This window comes from Petaurus breviceps, unplaced genomic scaffold (assembly GCF_028583685.1).
Source record: "Petaurus breviceps papuanus isolate PSGF00001 unplaced genomic scaffold, PetGlider_PUasm1.0 91023, whole genome shotgun sequence".
Lineage (NCBI taxonomy): Eukaryota > Metazoa > Chordata > Mammalia > Diprotodontia > Petauridae > Petaurus > Petaurus breviceps.
The window spans coordinates 2,182,237-2,205,413 of record NW_027187398.1 but is presented as its reverse complement, the minus strand read 5'-3'; the positions used below and the strand labels follow the sequence as shown (position 1 = coordinate 2,205,413).

Genomic DNA, 23,177 nt, shown 5'->3' with positions numbered 1-23,177 from the left:
AACTGCAAATCAAATAATCAAAATACAAATTTCTACTCCTTCTAAATATATAATAGAGTTATCAGCTAAGTTTTTTCCCTTCCCAACTCTCCCCCCAGCCCTAGAGACGGCTACCATTAGACACAAGTATGTATGTGTACGTGTGTGTATATGTATATACATACATACATACGTAAAAGCACTTATTAAAATACCTTAAGGAATTATCAGTGGGCCAAAAGGAAATCAAGCAGTACCTCTATAAGAAATTTACTTAAAATATGCTGAGTTTATTACCTCTACATTAGACTTATAGAAGAAACTGAGTTTATAGAAGCTTTCTGAGTTTGTGTAGTTTTAGGCAATGTTTATAATCTTTATGCATGTTACCTCCCTGAGCACAGAAGCTACATGAGTTTTTATCTATTGCTTAAGACTTTGCAACACCTTGCATATAGTAAATGTTCAACAAATTATTTGACATACAAATATAATGAATGAATGAATCATAGGCTGGGTCATAAAAATATAAAATTTAGAGTCTTGAACAGCCTTTTGAGACAAGCCAATTCAGAGGTTCTTAATCTGGGGTCCATGAACTTGTTTTCTCAATATTTTAATAACTGCATCTCAACATAATTGGCTTCCCTTGTAATCCTATGCATGTAGTTTTAAGCATTTAAAAACATTCTGTGAAGGGGTCTTTAACTCTACCAGACTGCCCAAAGACATCTAAGATCCAGTCCAACCCAGACCCCAAAAGGACTTTTCACTATAACATATCCAATAAGAGGTTGTCCATTCTGTCTACCTGACAACAGGAAAATTAGATGAAACCAGATTACTTGGTGAGTATAATTTGCTACAATTGGTCTACATAACTCCAAATGACAGGTACTATTACTTCCACTTCCCTCACACTAGAAAAATCCGTGCTGACCAGTCATGGGGAATTAGCACCACTACACACTGTAAGGCCCTTCCAAGTCTAGTGTGGTCACATATGCCTAGCCTTAGCTTTCGGAAAGAGAAAGAAGGGATGGTATTGAAAGCTGTGAACAGAAACAAGGCAAATGCTGCATTTTATTTAAAATCCTAATGATCATGAAAATATTTTGAAAGCCTTTTCAAGAACAGCTTAAGCCTAAATGATTTTTATGCTAGACATGCAAAAGCTGATGCCCCACAAAACTGCAGTCACTCGGCTCATTCCAGTAACCACCACAGGGTTTTATTCTTATCACCTATCTGAATATACTTCTATGCATGTATACCTCTACATAAGAATATCTGTATTCCTAGAGCTCCCCCTGGGCAGGGTAACATGTTCCTAGGGCTGTCAAATTTCCTTATCCCTAGGGGCTGGACAACTACTGGCCAGCTAGAGGGAGTGGCTGCCTCAGTGAAAAAATTTCCCTCAGAAGCCAAGTTCTAATCATAGAAGAGAACATTTATGAGAATGAACATTTAAAGGGAAAAAAATACCAGAAAGAATGATAGAATGATAGAAAATAATTGAAATAGAACTCTTAATATGAAAAAAGTTTAACTATGCTAAAGTCTTATTCCAAGACTTTATTGGGACAAATAAAAATTTGGGGAGTTGTTAGATTTTCTTTTTAAACCCTAGCTTATTGCTGCTGTCTGACAAAGAATTAAAACATACGGAATTTCAGGCCACATGTCTTCATATGAAGTCTAGTTTTTTATTTTTGCCTTAGAGAATAGAACTTATCCCCTTTTCTTGTCTCTAAAACGTAACTAGCATTTTAAACAGTATTTTATTTCTTCCCAATTGTATGTCAAAACAATCTTTAGCATTCATTTTCACACTATTTTGAGTTCTATATTTTTCTCCCTCCCTCTTCCTTCCCCTCTTTCTAAAATGGTAGGCAATTTGATATAGGTTATATATGTGCAATTATGTAGCACATATTTCCATATTAGTCACAGTTGTGAAAGAAGAAACAGATCAAAAGGACAAAAACCACACACAAAAAAAATTAAGTGAAAAAAGTATGCCTCAATCTGCATTTAGAATCCATCAGTTATCTGGATGTAGATAACTAGCATTCTTTCTATTCTTAAATTAAATGTAAAATTTCTTCTCATATAACATCTCCATTTGCCACCCAAATTGGATTAACAAGGAATTCAGTTTATATTAAGGTCTTAGAAACTTCATAAACCTAAAAAAGAAAATACTAACCTGTGAGTTTTGAATGACATGATTAGCCTCTAGTTGAATAGCAAATGTCACACCAAGTTCAGATGAAAAAGATTTCATTGGTGATAGAGTACCAGATGACAGAACAATTGTCCTTACATTACTACTAATATCTGAAAAGGCCTATAAAAGAGGAAAAACATTAGTTATATGAAACTGTGATCCAATGGGTCAAATCTAATTCTTTGAGCAATTATACTAGCTAAAAATTTTCCACTATGTCATAACAAGCTTACCACAGCTGGATTCAAGCACCAAAAGTTTAGCACATTTACGGCCACTTTTTGTTTAGAACGTTTCTTATTTTTAGGCAAAGCAAAGAAATCATTTTTGTCTGGAGTATCAATCTGGTTTGTCCAAGAGTAAGTTTGCTGTATAGCAACTTTGTAATCATCTGCAAACCTAAATGAAAAGCAACCAATAATCAAATTGTTCATTTTTTAAAATATTTACAATATTTATCACCGATATCTCAACAGACTGTGACAACCAATTAATTACATTTAAAATCAGTTATAAGTCACATTTATATAGGGGTTTACAGTATGCAAAGCATTTTCTGACAACAGCCCTGCAAATTAAGTAGTATAACTATTATTATTCCCATTTTACAGAAGAGAAAACTAAGAGAGGTTAAATGATTCTCCATGTTCACAAAGCTAATGAGGATGAGAGTTGCTAGACCTACTCACTCCAAATATAGTGTTTTTTTCTACCATACTATTTCATTCAAAAATCTGAACCTCATAATTTCTCCCACTACAAACAACAGAGTTTATAAGTTTTGGCACATGTCACAGAATCACAGAATTTTAGAATTAGAATAGGTCTCGGGAATTATCTAATCCAAGGGTTTTTAACCTAGGGCCCACAGACCCCCACAGGTCCACAGATAAATTCCAAGGAGTCTGTGAACTTGGGGGGAAAATAAAATCCATTGCTATTTTCACTAACCACTATCTAAAATGTAGCATTCTTCTCACCTTTTAAAAAGATTATTCTAGAAGGGTCTACAGGTTCCATCAGACTGCCAAAAATTGAAGTCCATGAAAGAATTGATAAATAGAAGGGGCGGCCAGGTAGCACAGCGAGTAAGAGCACCAGCTCCAGTGTCGGGATGACCTGGGGATCGAATCCGGGCTCAGACACTTAGCACCCACCCCAGAAACACCTGGCCATGTAACCTTGAGCAAGTTACTTAACCCCGAGTGCTTTAAAAAAAAAAAAGAATTGATAAATAGAAATATGTGTAGAATAATTATATATATATATATATATATATACATGTATATACCTATTTGTGTCTAATGGTAGCCATCTCTAAGCTATATTTGAAAGGAATAGCAATTTGTACATAGAAGATTTACAGTTTCATATGCAATTATCCTCTCTGTTATAATGTTAGGAAATGCTTGTTTTTTTCCATAAACTAAAACTAAAATTTTTTAAAATGTTTTGAATTTACAAGCACCAGAAAAAAAGAGGAACATTTCTATATACAAAACAGAATGGGAAGAGTGAATATTGTGAAACCATGACTCTAGTACATACAGCTTTAAAAAAAAAAAAGCATATACCAATAGCTAGTTCTTATATAGTGTTTTAAGGCTTACAAACAACTTCATACATTATTTCAGAACCTCACAACATCCCTCTCAAGTGCTATTACATATGTCAAAACGGAGACTGAAAGGGGTTAAGCCTGAGGTGGCACTGCTAGTATCTGAGGAAAGATTTGAACTCAGTTCTTCCCGACTTCAAGGCCAGCACTCTATCCACTAAGCCACATAAGCCACCATTATTAATGTTCCTTTAATAGTATATGTAGCTTATTACTTTTAAAGCTGTCCTATTCTTCTGTTTCCCACTGAACTTCTTTCTCTTCTGTGTATTTTTTTTTAAAGCAATTGGGGTTAAGTAACTTGCTCAAGGTTACATGGCCAGTTATTTCTGGGTGTGGTGCTGAGTATCTGAGCCCAGATTCAATCCCAGGTCTCCCAACTCTGGGGTCGATGCTCTTACTCACTGCACCACCTGGCCTCCCCTAAGCAATTGGGATTAAGTAACTTGCTCAAGGTTACACAGCCAGGTATTTCTGGGTGGATGCTAAGTATCTGAGCCCGGATTCGATCCCAGGTCTCCCAACTCTGGGGCCGGCACTCTTACTCACTGCGCCACCTGGTCGCCCCTCTTCTGTGTATTTTTAAAAATGTTTCATTGATCTTTTCTTTCTTTTCAGCAACACTATCATTTGTTCTCACCCCCAATGAAAAAAAACAGAAAAAACTTCTTAAATCATAGTCAAAGCAAAACAAATTCACCCACTTGCCAAATCCAAAAATAGACATTTTTTTCTGCACCTTGAGTCCATCATCATTTTGTCAGGAGGTGGATGGCACACTTCATCAATGGTCTAGAGTTAGGGTTGGTCATTGCATTGATCACAGAATTCTTAAATGTTTCAGAATTGCTTTTATTTATAATATTGCTGTTACTGTATAAATTGTTCTCCTGGTTATACTTACTCTTTTTTGTTTTGTTTTGTTTTTTGGAGGGCAATTGGGGTTAAGTGACTTGCCCAAGGTCACATGGCTAGGTTTTTGTGTTAAGTGTCTGAGGTCGGTCCTCCTGACTCCAGGGCTGGTGCTCTATTCACTGCACCACCTAGCCACCCCAGTTCTACTTACTCTTGTTGATACAAACAAGTTTTCCCAGCTTTGTCCAAAACTGTCTCTCATCATTTCTTAAGACACAATAATACTCTGGCATTCTGAATAGGGACATCCCAAGTCAGGGTGAACACTGGCAACTGGAAATGGGAAATCATATTCCAGTCCTGGGCTATCAGAACAGAATTTAGGGAAAGAGCCAGCCTCCATGTGACTGTAAAGATGGACGAGGCCAGGCTATGAACTGCAGTGGGAACTGTACCAAAAGATAGAGGCAACTCAGCACCTGGGAGTCAGTGCTGGGGTACTGTGGAGGACGCCAAGACCAGTGTGATCTCTAATATCCCACTGAGGCCTGTCAGAAGCACAGCAGAAAACAGAGCCAGCTCCCAAATGAGGATCATTCAAGGAGAAAGAAACTGATGCTGGCTGAGGCAAGATCCTGCAATGGACCCACCATGAGACTAAGATAAAATCCAGGGATTGAGGCAAAATTTGGGACCTAGCATCCATCATACCATCCAGGCTGGCAGCCACAGCAGGGCAAAGGATGAAAGGCTACCCAAACCAACCAAGAGGAGGTTAGCCTAAGCAGGAAATCCTAATGTAAGAACTAAAAATGAAAATGTGAATAAACAGGGGGGAAAAATGCAGGGCATTGAAGCAGGAATCCAAACTTCAAGAGAACAAATAATTTAATCCTTAAAGAACTGGTGCATAAAACAACAAAGCACAGAAACAATAAATCTTTTAATTAACGAAAATAACAACAATGAGACAACATACCAAAACTTTGGTATGAAGCCAATGCAGTCCTTGGGGGAAAATTTTTATCTCTAAACACTTTCATCAACAAGAGAGAAAGGAAAAAAAATCAATAAATTGATCATGTAACTTTAATTAGAAAAGAAACAAATCAAAAAACATTCCCAATTAAACACTATGACAGAAAGTATGAAAAATCAAAGAAAAGATAAAAGAAACAAAAAACAAAAAAAATTAAATGGCTGATTAAAATTAAGAATTCTTTTTGGAAAAATAATGTGATAAAAAAGAGAAAAAATTAAATTGCCAATATCAAAAATGAAAAGGTGAGTTGGCTACTTGGTAAACGCTTTTCGTTTTCTTTTCCAAGTTAATTCTCTTTGTAGTTTTCCCCCCAGAGTTCTAACTTTATTCATAATTTCATTTTTTATCTCTTATTTAATTTCTTCCACTATTAGTCTTTGCAGCCATATAATAATTTTCTCTAAGGTTCTGCTTGTAGATTTTGTGGATTTACTCTCTTCTTCTAGGTTAATTTCCTGAGTAAGCCATAATTTTGACTAGTGCTTTTTTCTATTTATTCACATCATCAGGAATCAGATTGGTTAAGATGACAAAAAAGGAAAATGACAACTGTCGGAGGTGCTCTGAAAGGACTGGCACACTATTATACCATCAATGGTGTTATAAGGTGGTCCGATCATTCTGGAAAGCACTTTGGAACTAAATTTAGCAACTTAGTACAAAAAAATTACTAAACTGTGCATATGCTTTGACCAAGCAATAAATACCCCTAGGTTTATAACATAAAGAGAGCAGAGAAAGAATGAGTGATTCCCATTTGTACCAAAATATTTCTAGCTGAACATTTTGCTGTAGCAAAGAACTGGAAATAAAGTGGGTAACCATTAATTGGGGAATGGTTGAACAAATTATGGCATAAGAATACAGTGGAATATTATTTCATCATAAAAATTTTTTAAAGAGACTGATTCAGAAAAACTTGGTAAGACTTGTATGAACTGATAGAGTGAAGTGACCAGAACTAAGAGAATGATTTATACAATAACTACATCACTGAAAAGGAAAACAATTGTAAAAGTTCTAAGAACTCTAATCATGCAATGACCAATCACAACTTTAGAAGTCATGGAGATGAAAAGTTTTGGCAGAGAGTTGATGCACTAGGGTCTCAGAATGAGGCTTAATTTTTCAGACGTTATCATCACTGAAATTGCTTCAGCTTTCCTACTCATACCTCATCAGTCCTCTCAGTTGCTTCTGCCCTTCTGACCAGAAGGCATGAGTGTGGAGCAAAAAACCAAATTCCACAGCCTCCGTTTATAGAGAGAGGGCTCAACATTTCAGGCATCTCTTCATTTGTCGCCAGCTCCTCTGCATCATACCTCTGCACTGGCTACTCTCTGCCACTATGGCCTAGAATCAGAAAGGCCTGATTTCAAATCTAGCCTCAGACACTTTATAGCTGTGTGAACCTGGGCAACTTCTGTTAACTTCTATCTGCCTCAGGTTCCCCATCTATAAAATGAAGATAATAACAGCACCTACCTCTCAGGGTTGCTATGAGGATCAGATAAGATATCTGTAAAGTGTTTAACAGAGTACCGGATACTTAGGAAATGCTATGTAAGTGTTAGCTATTATTACTGTTGTTGGCATTGTCTTCCTCTATTAGATTGTAAACTCCTTGAAGGCAGACTTCCTTTTTCTTATTTGTGTTCCCAGCACTTAGCACAGTGTCTGGCACATGGTAGGGATTGTTTATTGTATCAGATACAGAAAATGGCTACACTTATATGTTACAAGGGAGGGCAGCGTTTTTAGTGGACCAGAGTTTAGGAGTCAGTGATAGAAAAAAAAAGAAAAAATAACTCAATGAAGTATTTAAAAAATACAAAGAAGAAAGTAGAAATATGTTCAGAAGGAGCAATAATAAGCAGGACAATGTTGTAACTACTGTGATTTTTTAAAATGAGCTATATGTAGAAATTCAGTTTCATAAGAGGTCCTCCTTTTCTATTCATCATATAGGGAAATGTTCACATTTGTTGATGTTTAGTAAGTCCATGACAATGAAAAGGAAAAATGTTTTTAAAGTATCTATAAGAAATACCCAAAATTCATGGATACAAATATTTCTAAGGAGGAAAACAGAAATGATCTCCACTGACCTGCTCTTCTGCCTAAAAAGATAGTCCAGTACCATAAATAATCCTTTGAGCATAATCTGAGTCGCGGCACTAACAATAGGTATTTCTCTGACTTGCTCTTTACCATTAAACGTCATGGTTTTTTCTTCTTTTTGAAGGACAGCAGTAAAATGTCCCTATAACATGATAACCAAGACATAACCATTTAGAAAAAAATATTTAATACCAATCATATCCCACACAGAAACATGCAATGGCTATCTGGATACAATATTATGAACTGTTTACTGAATGATTAGGGTAAGTGCCAACAATGGCACCATAGTCTGTCTACATACAACGAGCTAAATTCTCTCTAGAGTCAGTCACTCCCTAAAAGTAAGTTAGGTCTTTAGGAAGCTCATTAATTCTTCTGGCTGTTAAGGTACTAGGTGGAGTCCAAAAGTAAGACACTAAATAGATATGTACTAAATGGTTCTCTAATGGCTTGAAAGGGTCAAAGTGCCTTGTCAACTTCCAGAGAGCACTTAGGCACTGAGAAGATTTTTGACTCAATGAAGGGTGATGCATAAGTATGGTATTAAATAAATGATACATGCTATGCAGAGGATACATTGCCTGCCCAAACCACTACATAATAACATTAACTTTGTATCCATAAGATGAATTTCACTAATGGCAGAAAATGTCTTACCTGTAATATTGGAAAGGAAGCAGCAGTTATGCCCATTTTATAGAAGTGAGAGATCATTTCATTTCCACTCCACACTTTACAGGATGACTCATAATATCTTTCTTCAAGATGTTTAGAGTTTTCCTGTAACCAACTAGAATAAGAAAAAAAAAAAGGCAAACTAAACAATAACTCTAATAGGCATTATCAGCCTTTTTACATATTACTTTGGCAAAAAGCTATGGAGAAAATGGATTTTCACTACAATCACACATTATTCTGTGCTCCTAATAATTAGCCAAGAAAGCTTAATCAGGGGGCGGCTAGATGGCACAGTGAATAGAGTACTGGCCCTGGAGCCAGGAGGACCTGAGTTCAAATCCAGCCTCAGACACTTAATACTGTAATGGATAACCGAGAATAAGAGCAAAATCAATTATAATTTGATAGGAGTGTTTATTAACTGGCCAGTGACTGCCTCTCAGAGAAAAGACAGTCCCGAGCTTTCTGTTAGACATGATTTTATAGACAATGTGATTGCTAGCAACAGAATATTTTTCTAAGGGGGTGCAGTGTCTTTAGCATTGTTTCTATTGAAGCGAAGCTTTCTTAGTATTATTCTTATTGAAGCAAAACATTCTCAGTATTATTCTTATTGAAGCAAAACAGACCTGAATCTGTGGCATGTTTCTAGCAACACAGGTGAAACATTTCTTTACTATTGGGGCCTATTAGGTGGTTTCCAAGGAACCTAGTACGGGTCCCCTCTAGCAGGTTTAAGGGGGCTATGGTGTATAATTTCTGGTGGGCACTTCAACACTTGCTAGCCGTGTGACCTTGGGCAAGTCACTTAACCCCGGTTGCCCAGCTTTCCCCCCACAAAAAGCAAAAAAAAAAAAAAAGCTTAATCAGAAATTACAACACCTTGAAGAAAGTATACCAGTGATCGCTAGTTTAGCTGCTTTGCCACACACAGCAAAATAAACACACATAACTGATGACATGATTCTATTTTGGAAAAAAGAAGGGGTCAGCAAGGTGGTACAGTGAATAGAGCACTGACCCTGAAGTCAGGAGGACCTGAGTTCAAATCTGGCCTCAGACATCTGACACTTAACTAGCTGTGTGACTTTGGGCAAGTCACACCCCAAATGTCTTGCCTTCACCCCTCAAAAAAAAGAAGCATGCATGTGAGTCTATTTGTTTCTCAACCACTCACATAGCTTCAAGCCATAATGAATACCACACTACAATGTTTTTCCTACTCTGGAGAAGATATTCACACAAACAACAATGCTTATTTTTTAATTCCTTGGTGGAGGCACAGAGAGGTCAAGCATGAAGATCATCTGCTATTGTTTCCAGAAAATAATTCATAAACATTTATTAAGCACCTACTATGTGCTAGGCAAGGTGCTAAGCACTGGTAATACAAAAAGAGGCAAAAACCAGTCCCTGCCTTCAAGGAGCTTACAATATAATGGGGAAAACAACATGCAAACAAAAAACACAAAGCAAACTATATACAGGATAAATATGAAATAATTAACTGGGGCAGGGGTGGAGAAGGCACTAGAATTAAAAGGGGGTTTTAGTTGAGACTTAAAAGGAAACCACAGAGGCCAGCAGTTGGAGCAAAGGAATGAGAGTATCACAGGCCGGGGGACAGACAGCCAGAGAGGTCACTGAAGAGATAGAGTAGAATGGCTAGGAGGACAGTGTCACTGCAGTAGAGAATGTGTTGGGGAATAAGGTATAAGAAGACCTGGAAAGATAGGAAGGAGCTGGGTTATAAAGGTCTTTGAATGCCAAGTAGAGAGCATTTTGTATTTGATCCTGGAGGCAACAGGAAGCCACTGGAATTTATTGAGTAAAGAAGTGACATGGTCAGGCCTGTGCTTTAGGAAAATCACTTTAGTGGAGGAATGGAAGATGGATTGGAGTAGGGAGAGACTTAGGGCAGGCAGACTCACCAACAGGCTATTGCAATAATCATGGTGTGAGGTGGTGAGGACCTGCACTAAAGTGGTGGGAGAGTCAGAGGAGAGCAGTGGGAATATTTAAGAAATGCTTCAAAAGTGAAATCAATATTGTGAAGAGTAGAGGTTGCAAGCCTGAGGGACTAGGAGGAGGATTTTGCCTTCCATATTAACAGGGAAGGTAGGAATGAGGACAGCTTAAGGGAAAAGATAGTAAGTTCTGTTTTGGACATGAGTTTAAGATGTCTACTGGACATTCGGTTTGAGATGTCTGAAAGGCAACTGGAGATGCAGGATTAGAGGTCAGAAGAAAGGTTGATATAGGCAAGGCAGATTTGAGAATCATCTGCATAGAGATGGCAATTAAATCCATGGAAGCTGATGAGCTCACCAAATGTAGTAGTAAAGAAGGAAAAGAGAAGAAGCCTCAGGACAGGACACTGTCCAAAGAATAAGGATTTGGAACACATGCCAAATACCGTGTTTCCCCGATAATAAGACCTATCCCGAAAATAAGCCCTCCCCTTACTGTGTAAGATTCCTCTAAAATAAGCCCTCCCCCGAAAATAAGCCCTATTGAGATTGCTCCTGCAGTGAAGGTGATCCCCTGCGCTACACGCTACATTACGGTACCCTCTGTATGCACCGTCTCCCCCCCCCCGTGAAACGCATGCCGTGCTCCAAGCTGCATCCAATCAGAGCTGCAGCAGTGAGCGCATCATCCTGTTCTTCCCCAGTGATTTGCTTATTGAATAAAGGTACATTTTTTTGTTCACATTTACCTGTTTATTAAAATTGCTGTCAATGTTCATTAAAATAAGCCCTCCCCTGAAAATAAGCCCTCTGGTGTTTTTCTGTCCAAAAAATTAATAAGACAGTGTCTTATTATCGGGGAAACACGGTACAAATCTCAAGCAGCACTGCAAAGTAACCAGAAATTCTACTTTTTAGAATAAAAAGTAACTTCCTAGAAATGCTGTGCATGCTTTTTCCTCTCCCTACTATCAGAGACTTCTAAATGAAAATCTTAAGCTAAAGAACATCAGATTATACAATTTAGTTTATACTAAAGAACAGCTCTGAAGTATGTGGGGTGTTTTAGGGGGCCACCATTCCGGCTCTTGGGGCATTTTAATGGTCAAGAACCATTATTAAGACATTTACTACACAACTAATAGCTTTATTATCTAATTCCAGATGACTTATTAGTTTCATTCATCTTACAAGCTCCTCAAATAAAAAAAAAAGTTATATAAGCAAACCATCCAAGAATATGCAATGTTAAAATTTCCAAATAATTTTTCATGCACTGTGAGATGCATTCCAAGTGGAATTCTAAAAATGACCCTTTGATATAAAAATACATGTGGTCTATATTATCATTACAAGCATCAGTTATAGTATTACATAAAATCAAAACATTATTTGACATCAAAATTTCCCCACACAAAAAAATAAAAGCAAAAATGTTTTAAGAAATATATTTTTGAAAATACTTATTGTCCAAGGGGATAAACAGGGGAAGAATGATTTGTTTGTAAAATTAAATTACTGTATATACATACATGTGTCTTTCTATCTATCTTGAGGTATATCTTAGAAACCAACAAAACAGCTTTCATTTTGTGTAAGAATTTGTTTGGTCTAACAGATATTAACTTGTACAATGTCTACTAAGTGGATAGTAAAATATTGAGTTCTTTCAATAACATGAATAATTAAAACCTTTATGGGGGCAGGGGAAGCTATTTGAACTCACTAATGTGAAGGCAGTTGACTTCTACTAAGATAATTTATAATTCTTGGAGAAGCTTAAAATTTTAACCATAACTGTGGTAACTGAGAACACACGGAAAATATTGCAAAAATGGTACACACACAAGTTTTTAACCTCAGCAAGAGCAAAAAAGATGTGTTGAAAAGAGAAGTCCCTTGATTTTTGTAAGCATCTGCTTGCCAAATAGGCAGGATTTCTTTACAAATCATTAGACATACTAAAGAGTAACAAACATAAGCCAAAGCTAATTCACTACAACTTTATTTTTTAAAACTCTAAGCCTTGTAATATAATCCAGTGATTTCTTCTCAATTACCAGTGTTTCAGTTCTACCTCAATGCTTCCAGAGTCCACAACTTGATAGATGGTCTTTAATTGGTAAATGGTATTCTGTTAACACTATTCAGTATGTGGCTAAAAAATTCTTCACTCTACACTCCATAAGGCTGCCTCCTAGTTTCATTTAAGGCTTAGCTTGAGTCCCTTCCTGATCTCCCCAACTGGTAGAAGTTTGTGTATACTTATTTGTGTATATATTATGGTTATTCCCCCATTCTCACCCGAATTAGAACATAATAAAGCAGAGATTGAGATGTTATGTAATACTTAGTAGTCCCCTAATATTTAACATAGTATCTGTCATACAATAGGCATTTAATGTCTGTTGAATTAAACTGAATTACCCTAACTCCATTATTTTAATCTCCTGAACTAAAATCCAATAAACCACAACCCTCGTTTAATTAGAAACTTTTTTTCTGTTTAAATGCATTCCACTTTGAAGAAAAAGGGGAAATCATGACATATCAGAAATGCGTTTTAAAAAAACTTCCAGATGATATGGTCAATATGACAGATTCAGCCTCGTGTCTTATCTTTAGCAGGGTTTCTTAACCTTTTTTGGGTCATGGACCCCTTAAACAATCTGGTAAAAACTAGGAAGTCCTCAGAATAATATTTTTAAATATATAAAATAAAGTACAGGGGCGGCTAGGGAGCACAGTGAATACAGCACCGGCCCTGGAGTCAGGAGGACCTGAGTTCAAATAGGCCTCAGACACTTAACATTTATTAGCTGTGTGACCTTGGGCAAGTCACTTAACCCCAATTGCCCTGCCTTCCCCCCTCCAAAAAGCAAAAATAAAATAAAATAAAATACATAGGATTAAAAAAGAAAGTCAAAGGAAGTTGAAAGAAAAGCGTAATTTTTCTTTCCTATTCAAGTTAATAGATGTCCTATAATTTTTCCACAAGTTGGGAATCCCTGAAGGAGTATTCAATTGTGTTTGACTCATAATGAACAGATGTTCATAATGATGATTCTGAGACACTGTAAGATCCTAAAACATCAAAATAAATTCAATTATACTCATTACACTATATTTGCCAAAGCAAGAAAGTGAACTAATATATTTTAGAAAGTTTTAGCAATAAAATACTACTCCAATAAAGTACTATTCCAATGCCTCGAAGTGGTACAGAGATACCCAAAGCTTCTGAAGGTTCTAACAATGGAACCCAGGGACTACCAGACCCTGGAGGCAGGTCCTACACTACAATGGAAAAGCTTTGAGCACACCCATGGCAATGTTGGACCAGGCTGGTTTAAACACACAGAGAGGCTCACCAAGAGGCTGGACTGCAATCAATTAATCAGCCCGTCTTTATGAAGTATCTCTACTGTGTGCCAAGTATTGTATGAGACACTAGGGATAAAAGGCAAAAGTGATACATGCTCTGCCCTTTAGGGGTGTTTACCTGTCACAGAGGAGATAATATGTACATATAGAAGTACAGACAAAACACATACAAAGTAGATACAAGGGGGACCTTTGGGGAAGTAACTGTGTTAGTGGCTAGGGTACCAACTTTCCCCCATTCCTCCATAGTTTCTTATTTCTGTCAAGGACATCACCATTCTTTGTTTTATAACCTTGGTTTTAGGCTCACTTCTTCACTCTCCCTCACCCCACATATCCAATAAGCTGCAGTAGCCTCTTACCTGGTCACCCTGCCTCAAGTCTTTCCTCACTCTAACCTAATCCAAAAGTTACCAAAGTAGTTTTTCCTAAGCACATATCTGACCATGTTACTCTCCTACTCAGTCAACTACAGTGGTTCCCTTTTGCCTCTAGGATCAAATATATATTTCCACTTAGCAATGAAAGCCATTTAAACTCTGCTCCTAACCTATCTTTCTAGCCTCATCATATGTTATGCCCCTCTCACACTCCTTTTTCCAGGTCTGTTCTCCTCTCATCCTCTCCAGGGGTCCCAGGTATCCCAGAACCCATTCAGGCAACTGAAGTCCCACCTACCACCACTGGGGGTGCTCTCCTCCCATACCTTTATGCCTCATCCCCTTCCAAAGCCAGGACCACCCAGAATTCATCTGGCCTGGGGTCACTGCTTGCAGAGAGTGGGTGAGATGAGAGTCACCAATTCTATTCCCTCCAATAGATGAAAAAGGGCTAAGCCTTACTATCTGCCAGATGATTACCTTCTAAGGTCTTCCAGGCCTTCTATTTACCCTGCCTCTGGGTCCTGCCAGACCCCCTCCACTGTCATCTGCCCCACTGACATACAAAAGAGATCAATAAAAATATATTTTAAAAATAAAAATGCAGCACAAAGTAAACAAATTTTTTTAAAGGAAACAACCAACTTATACCAGTAAAAACAATTTTCTTACTTGATGAGGCTATAGCATACAGCACGCAGGGGTTCATGGTTTTTCTTCCTTATATTGTTGCTGACCATGACGTCTAATTCATCTCGAGCAAACCTAAGCTGAATTTCTGTAACACTGTAACTGGCTGACTCACGTGCACAGTCTTCAATATTATGGGCTTCATCTAAAATGATGATCTGCTCTTTCAGATTGATATCCATCTACAACAGAAAACAATTTTCCTGTAAAACATTATGAAATTGACTCTTTAATTTAATCAGCAGTCAGAAGACTCCATTTTTACTTCACCCAGCTTTTAGCCAATAGAAGCATGCACAATTGTGTAAAAAATTGATTTTTCTGGGGCTTATATAAGTTCTGCATTATTGAAGCCAAGTAACTTTTCTTTATTGAATTCTTTGTGCATAACATCATCACAATATTTATATCAGCACAAAAGACTGTCATCTAGGGGTCTCAAAATCTTTTGCAAATATATGAAACTGACAACTATTTATGGAGAAGATAAGTTATTAGAAGCTGAGGTGGATATAAATTCTAAGCTCCTTGAGGGCAGGGATCCTATTTTTTTTTTAAGAACCTTATCATTATATTGGGGCACAAACACAGCACAAATAGAGGAAAAGTAAAACAAACGCATGAGACATAGGATAAATATGCAAGAAAAATGCTAGACGACAATAACAAGGCAACACATGACTAACTGTCAAATGAGGGGCAGAGACAATAAATGTGTTCAGAGAAAGAAAAGAGCCCTGTGGCCAGGAGGAGTTTGGGAAGGCTTCCAGGAGGAGACACTTGAATTCACCCTCAAAAAAGAGAAGCAGAGAAGAGGAGGGAAGAAGAGAATACAGGAGCAGGAAATGTCTTAAGCAAGGCACAGTGAAAAGAAAGAACAAGGCATGATCAGACGATTATGAAAAGACCAGTCTGTCAAAATGGAGGCTTCAGCTAGGGAAATAAAGCTGGAAAGGTAGTCTGTAACCAAACTAAAGAGGACCTCAAATACCAAGCTAAGGAAATTCTATTTTATACAAAGTAGGAAACAGCATAGGTTTCTGAGATAGGAAGTGAGAATAAAAAGGGCTGAAAACTAGGTGATATAAATAACAAATATATACTATCTTCATTTTAAGCCTAAAAGAACAGCAAAACTAATAACAAGAATTTGCACACATCAAAAAAGTCAATAGGAGGGGCAGCTAGGTGGCGCAGTGAATAGAACACTGGCCCTGGAGTCAAGAGGACCTCGGTTCAAATATGACCTCAGACACTTAACACTAACTAGCTGTTTGACCTTGGGCAAGTCACTTAACCCCAATCGCCCTACCTTCCCCCGCTTTAAAAAGAAAAAGAAAAAAAGTCAATAGCAACAACAACAATGCCAAATTTTTCATGCTCGATCATGCTACAACAAATAGCTATGTCACCTGATGAGGAGAACTAGATGGCATAACATATATGCTACATAAAAAACCTCATTTTTCAAAAGTTCACAAAGTATATCAACATGCACATGAATTTCCCATTGAGCACAGTAATTGGTTTTTATAACATGTTCTGTTTTATGCCTAGCTGTATTGTCACTACAGACACTAGATTCATAAGATTCCTTGTCACTTTAGTTTAAAATGCTATCTTCATATTTAAAAAGTAGTTTTTAATCTAATTTCAGGAATTAGTTACTACTAATTAGTTATTACCGGCTACCCTAATGTGCTCATATACTTACCTAAATGAAACACTCAACAGAACAATGAGCATAAAAGGTGAAACTAAAATAAAAAACATTGAAAATATTTCTTTATCTGATAATTTAAGTCCCAATTAATAAAGAAGTGGTCTTCACAATCATTACATTTATACTTACACTTTCTCTTATTTGTGAATCTAGGAGATAGTTGTAGGGACAGAACACAATGTCAGCATCTAGCATTAGTTCTCGAGCTGCATAATATGGACATGCCTTTAGCTTTTTCCCCAGGCTCACAAGATCTTCTATATCCCAGGCCCTACACATCCCAGGGAAAGTCTGTAGAGCATGCTGTTCACTAATCTTATGGACACCGTGATTGAAATAACAGGATCTACCCTAAAAGTAAATACATATCATCGAAAAGTTAGCAAATATTGTAGTAGCAATTTTTTTTAAAAATCCCCTCCCCCTCACATTAGGAGTACATAATATTAGTAAATGGCCACAAAGAAAAAGTGTTGCATAGAAGTTACAGCATTAAATTAGCAATAATATTTTTTAAAGAGTGACTCATTTTTGATCTCTCAAATTAGTTAAGAGACTAACACCTATGAATCCATAATTAAAACATATTTCCCCAGACCTACAATTTTATCTTTGTGGAGAGCTTCTAGCATAATAACTCTCTCGACAGCTGATCAAAAATTCATCCCCTGCTCACATCTGAGAGGACTGCCCAGGGGATTGAGATGTTAAGAGACTGATTTATTATAGTCACAAAGCTAATATGTGTCAGGGCAAGACTAGTCAAAACCAGCTAAATTTGTCTTTGTCTAGGTATATCCTGTATGAGCCATTTAAAGGCAAGATCACATCTCCTGTGTTCTTTGTTACTCACCCAATGTTAACTACTATATGTAGAATAAAGTTACATTCTATTGCCTCATTGGGGTATGGAGGAGACCCTGGGTCTTTAAGAGATGTGTCAGTAGAGCATGAGCTCTGTCAGATTTTATCTGGTTAGAAAGGATTCAAATATAGTACCAGAAAACAGACTGTGTCTCTTTTCCAAGGTCCAGCCTAATTAGGTACAAAGAGTCTCACTGCCAACAAATTGGACATTATGTCAGGGATTTTCCTGAGCAAGGCAACCTGCGAAACAAAGAAAAGTACAAAATGGCCCTCATTTCTTTGTGGTCCCTTTTGTGATAGCGATGGCAGAATAGTGGGAAGAGTTAGAAGGTTCTAAGAATGGCTGTTATACTATCCATAAACAATAAATTGTTCCTGGTGTGCTCACTATAAATGAAGAGAGGAGACAAAAGGAAGTTGTACGTAAAGGGAAAGCTAGCTCATAGATTCTCCTTGGAGAAGCAAATAAAAGAATTTACGGAATTAGATTCACAGTATCTCCACATAAGATAGGAAAATTATTTCATGGAACATTTGACCATCTTGTATTACAATGTTCATGAAGAGCATTTAGAAAATGACCATCACAAAAAATAACTGCTACTTACAAACCAACATCTATTGCAGAGGATGAAAAAGTAGAGTTATGAAGAGCTCAATAAGAGACTCCAAATTAAGTCATGTATACTTCAAATTAAGTCATGTATACTTGAATACAGCAATGGAAGGAGAGAGGCAGGACAGGTCTCCGAAAAAGAAAATGAAAAAAGACAAAAGCTTGAAGTCTGGACAGAAACTTCATGCTTATATACTGTGAACTTCATAAAAAAAAGAATTAGGCAAAGAGTATTACCAAAAAGGAAAATGGTTACATCAACACACAGGGAAACAATTGGTTCCCAAAAGAGGAGCCCCTTTTGAATCAGCTCTCTGTGCACAATCAGACCACCAATTTAATAAATATCCAAAGAAATGCCAAACTAAAATACAAATGAGAAGATACGGTATTCAATTAAAATAATTTCTATCTGACCCACTTAAATAAGTTATTGTCACCAAAAAATGAAAAATGGATAAAAGAACATAGACTCTATGAACATTTCCTAAGGAAGTTTAACTGATACAAATCAATCACCACAAAAAGGAGACAAAAATAGCTTTGCAAGCACTTCAGTCACTTGAGCATCTTGCCAAGCAGAGATATAGCAATCATGGGCAACAGTAGTTTAGAATACAAACTTGGCTGTAAAATATTACTAAGGAAAAGGTGGAAAATTATGAAAAATATGAGAGGGGTGGCTAGGTGGCGCAGTGAATAGAGCACCGGCCCTGGAGTCAGGAGGACCTGAGTTCAAATCCAGCCTCAGACACTTGACACACTTACTAGCCGTGTGACCTTGGACAAGTCACTTAACCCCAATTGCCCTCCCAAAAAAAAGGCAAAAAAAACTATATATATAAGAGAGCAAGAAGCAGGAGAAGCAAGTTTACGGAAAGTTTGTGGTGAGATAAACAGAGCTAGATCACATTGAGACAACAAAAGGACAAAACCAGAAGACAAGAAACTGATGAAAAATGAAAAGATTCATCAAGATTATTATGACAAATACTTATTGTCACTGACAGAAGAACCACTGCACTAGGAAACAGAAAGGCCATTAAAGAAAATAAAGATGGGGAAAACAGTTAGAAAAGATTAGATATACACTGAGGAGGTCTATGGTGGAAGCGACATAATTTGGGAGTATTTGGGACCTCCTGAAACAGGAGGCTTGGTAAAAAGTACAGATACTACTTTAAAAAAGAGAGAGAGAGGGGGGCAGCCTGGTAGCACAGTGAGTAAGAGCACCGGCCCCAGAGTCAGGATGACCTGGGATCGAATCCAGACTCAGACAATTAGCATCACACCCAGAAATACCTAACATTGAGTAAGTTACTTAACCTCAATTGCTTAGGGGTGGCCAGGTGGTGCAATGAGTAAGAGCACTGGCCCCAGAGTCGGGATGACCTGGGATCAAATCCGGGCTCTGATACTTAGCACCACACCCAGAAATAACTGGCTGTGTAACCTTGAGCAAGTTACTTAACCTCAAATTGCTTTAAAAAAAATTTTTAAAAAAAAGAGACAGAAAAAAAGTAATAACTATCAACTCAAAGGGCTACATTTCCATTTCTAAAAAATCTTTATGAATAAGTGGAAGAGCATATATTAACAGCCTGCTATGTGTACTGTATGTACACCGGGGATACAAATAAATTTAAAAAAAAAACTAGAAAGTTCTTGTCTTCCAGTAATTTACATTTAATAGGAGATGACAAATAAGGGCAGGTACCAAGGGACACTTTGGTCAGGGAGGTACAGAGACGATTAGAAGAAACTCAAGGCAGTCAATCAAATGATATACCTTGCCCTTCCCAGAAGTAACAGTGCTACTGATTTGGTTACTGTGTCCACAGAAAGAAATTAGGTCTATATGTGAGGTGGCAATGTGCCCATATGGATGGACTGCTGAATGGGATATGAAGCAAAGCATGGCCAAAGGGCTGGCTAAATATAAAGGACTAAATAAGTTTGCACTCATTGAATCCATAATCATAACAATTGGCTCCAAAATTAAGTAGATTGACTTTCCCAGGGACCGAGGCATGTATTCTAAGATAAGCCATGATATAGAGGAAGTTAGTCCAGGTAGGAAGAAGCAGGGTAGCAGTGGTAGAGCAGATGTTAATGCATATGGTTAAATAGATTGGGTGGGACAAAAATAAGCTAATACACATATTGTGGGCATCCCTGAAGAAAAGTGGAATATATAGGAATATATGAATATACCGCCACATAGCACAACAAAGAATAGCACAGGAGACATGAAATAAAGAATGTCATTCAAAAAATTTAAGACTGAGAAAAGGAATGGACCAATGATGTGGCAAAATGGAGAAATAAAGGATGGATGAGTCAAGTGCCTACTTCAAAAGATATAAAAGAAGGTCCCAAACACTTTGGGTGGATCTCAGGTGATGTATCTACAGGAAAACACAATCAAGGATTTTAAGAATGAGAAGGCATACAAGGACTATTCATCTTTGTCACAAGAATTTTGTTTTTCTTTCTCTCCTCTACCCCTGCCCCTCCTCTGAAGAGAAAATAAATGTTTTATTAGTTGAATAATTAGTTGAATTTTTAAAATTCATTTTAAAATATGTGAAAAAAAATCAAGGAACAAAAGAGGAACCATTGTAAGGACTGTCTACCTTGATAAGAATATAGATCTATTAAGTATGAATTAATCAACTAACTTTGCCCACATCACTGAGGCAGCAAAGTGGTGCAGATATAGAGCACTAGATCTGGAATCAGGAAGACTTGAGTTCAAATACAGCCAAACATACTTCCTAGCTGACTCTGAGCAAGTTAACTACTATTTGCTTCAGTTTCCTCAACTGCAAAAGAAATGGGGATAATAACAGCACCTACCTCTCAGAGTCGTTGTAAGAATTAAGTGAGATAATACTTGTAAAGTGCTTAGGAGAGCACATGACACACAGAAGATGCTATATAAATTTTGCTATTAGTATTATTATCATTGCCTTTCACATTAGAAGAGGCTGCTGCAAGCAGTTGCTTTTAGTGCCTGGAATTACAGCTGAAAATAATGAAAAGTGGCCTGAAATATTTTCTACAGAGGGGACAGGTTTACCTATTATTGTCATTACGCTAGATCTGTATATCTAGTTATTTATAACCAGAGGAAGGAAGATCTAGTAAAAGTACATGAGCTACATACACACAAAAAAAGAGTAAAATGTAAAGCATCGGACCAATAATTCATGCAAGGTTGCACTGACTGGGAAGCTACCTGCTTGATACTCACTCCAGAAAAATGCCATAAAACAAGGAATTATACAGTCCTCTCTGCTCAACTCATTTTCTACAAAATGTTCATTCCTCTATGCTCCTGTTCTTTTTTCCTAGTCGTTTCTCCCATAAAATATATATTCTTTGTTTTTAATTCCCCTTTTCTATCATCCTTTATAAACTTCTCTTTCTTGTGCAGGAATGAATGGTTAGACTAGTCCCTACAATGGCAGTGGCATACATATGAGCTTCCACTCTTCCCTGTACATACAAATGGCAAAAAACAATCATAGGTTGGACAGGGTACCCTTGATTTAGTGGCCTACTCCTGTGCTGTAGTATTAAGTAAAGAAGGAAGAAAACAAGCCTACTATATGCCAGGCACTGTGCTAAGCACTTTACATACATCATCTCACTTGATCCTCATAAAAACTCTGGAAAGTAAGTGCTATTAGAATTCCCAATTCACAGTCGAGGAAACTGAAGCAAAGAGAAGTTAAGTAACTTGTTCAGGGTCACACAGCTAATAAATGTCTCAGGTCACATTTGAACTCAGGTCTTCCTGACTCCAGATACAGGGCTCTATCCTCTGAATCAACTAGCTGCCTCAATGATGTAGGTAAAGTTAGTTGATTAATTTGTAATTCATGGATCTATCATCTCATCAAAGGCAGATATTCCTTACAATGGTGCCCTTTTGTACCATTGTACCACCTAGCCCTTAAATTAAAAGCATTTAACTGGGACTTAGGATACCTGAGGTCTAGTACTAGCTCTGCCACTCTACAGAGCAAGTCATTTTCCTTCTTTAGGCCTGTTTCCCACTGTAAAATGAGGAGGCTGGATTGGACAATCTCCAAGGTCCCTTCCTAGCATTGACATTCTATATGGTTATTGTGTGATTAAAAAAAAAGTCAGATGAGAAAGACTTGCTATCCAAAGCGCACTTAAAGTGACATTCATCTAATCTGTGTTTTAACCATCTTCATAGCCTCTCCTCCACTGGTCTTGAAAGCTAATCCATGGATTAGATGTGTAGCAGGAAAGTTCCATATACCAGGTGGATATCTAATACATGTTAGGTTCTAAGGTCCCTTCTAGCTCTAAGACTATACCTTGAGCATTCTCCACCCGCCCCCCCTCCCCCCGCAAAGCAGCACTATGGGAAGTCTCATCTTGATTGGCAAAGGGCAGCCACTCCTACGTATTTAATTTTTTAGTGTTTATATATCTGGATCTAATTAAATTTGTTTTCTTAAACTAAACAAAGACTAATTTCATATAGTCAATTGACTTTTTTTTCCTAAAGAGCACTTCAGCAAAGGAAACAGTGAACAAAAACACATGTCCTCTATGATCAAGCCAAAAATCAGAAAGTTTACACTTTAAGGGCATTTAGACCAACACCCACATGAAGACTGATAGCAAAAGCAGAAAAGCTCATCCATTTTAAGTGTAACACAACCCTAAGGAAAGGCTGTCCCTGAAGTGTTATCACACTTTAAGCTCTTTTTACTCAAACTGTCAGATATCTATTTATCTTCCCACTTTGGTGAAACAAGTTCAGTAAACACAGACACCTACAGTGACAGTGTAATTGGCCTTCATTACAATACCAAATTACCCGAGGGCCCAGGAACAAGAAAAGCAAATGTTGACTGTGTTCACACCCACCAGGTTAGGTAGGCAGGGAGGCATTCTGGAACTCAATTAACTACCTGACAAAAATGACTTGAAGATTGGTAAATGTTTGAAATGAATTTAAATTATATGCTAGTACC

General features: G+C 37.3%; 1 protein-coding gene across 4 annotated transcripts in view; it reads right to left on the bottom strand.

Moving 5' to 3' along the window:
* Positions 1-23,177, bottom strand: part of BRIP1 (BRCA1 interacting DNA helicase 1) — a 240,837-nt gene that overhangs the window by 129,333 nt on the left and 88,327 nt on the right. For all 4 annotated transcript variants that reach the window (XM_069078100.1, XM_069078101.1, XM_069078102.1 and 1 more), the window contains 6 exons: positions 16,803-17,024; positions 14,933-15,132; positions 8,506-8,638; positions 7,833-7,987; positions 2,443-2,608; positions 2,189-2,329 (listed from right to left, as the gene is read on the bottom strand). In XM_069078100.1, the coding sequence (XP_068934201.1) occupies positions 2,189-2,329; positions 2,443-2,608; positions 7,833-7,987; positions 8,506-8,638; positions 14,933-15,132; positions 16,803-17,024 (1,017 nt within the window). The remainder of the gene's footprint in view (positions 1-2,188; positions 2,330-2,442; positions 2,609-7,832; positions 7,988-8,505; positions 8,639-14,932; positions 15,133-16,802; positions 17,025-23,177) is intronic.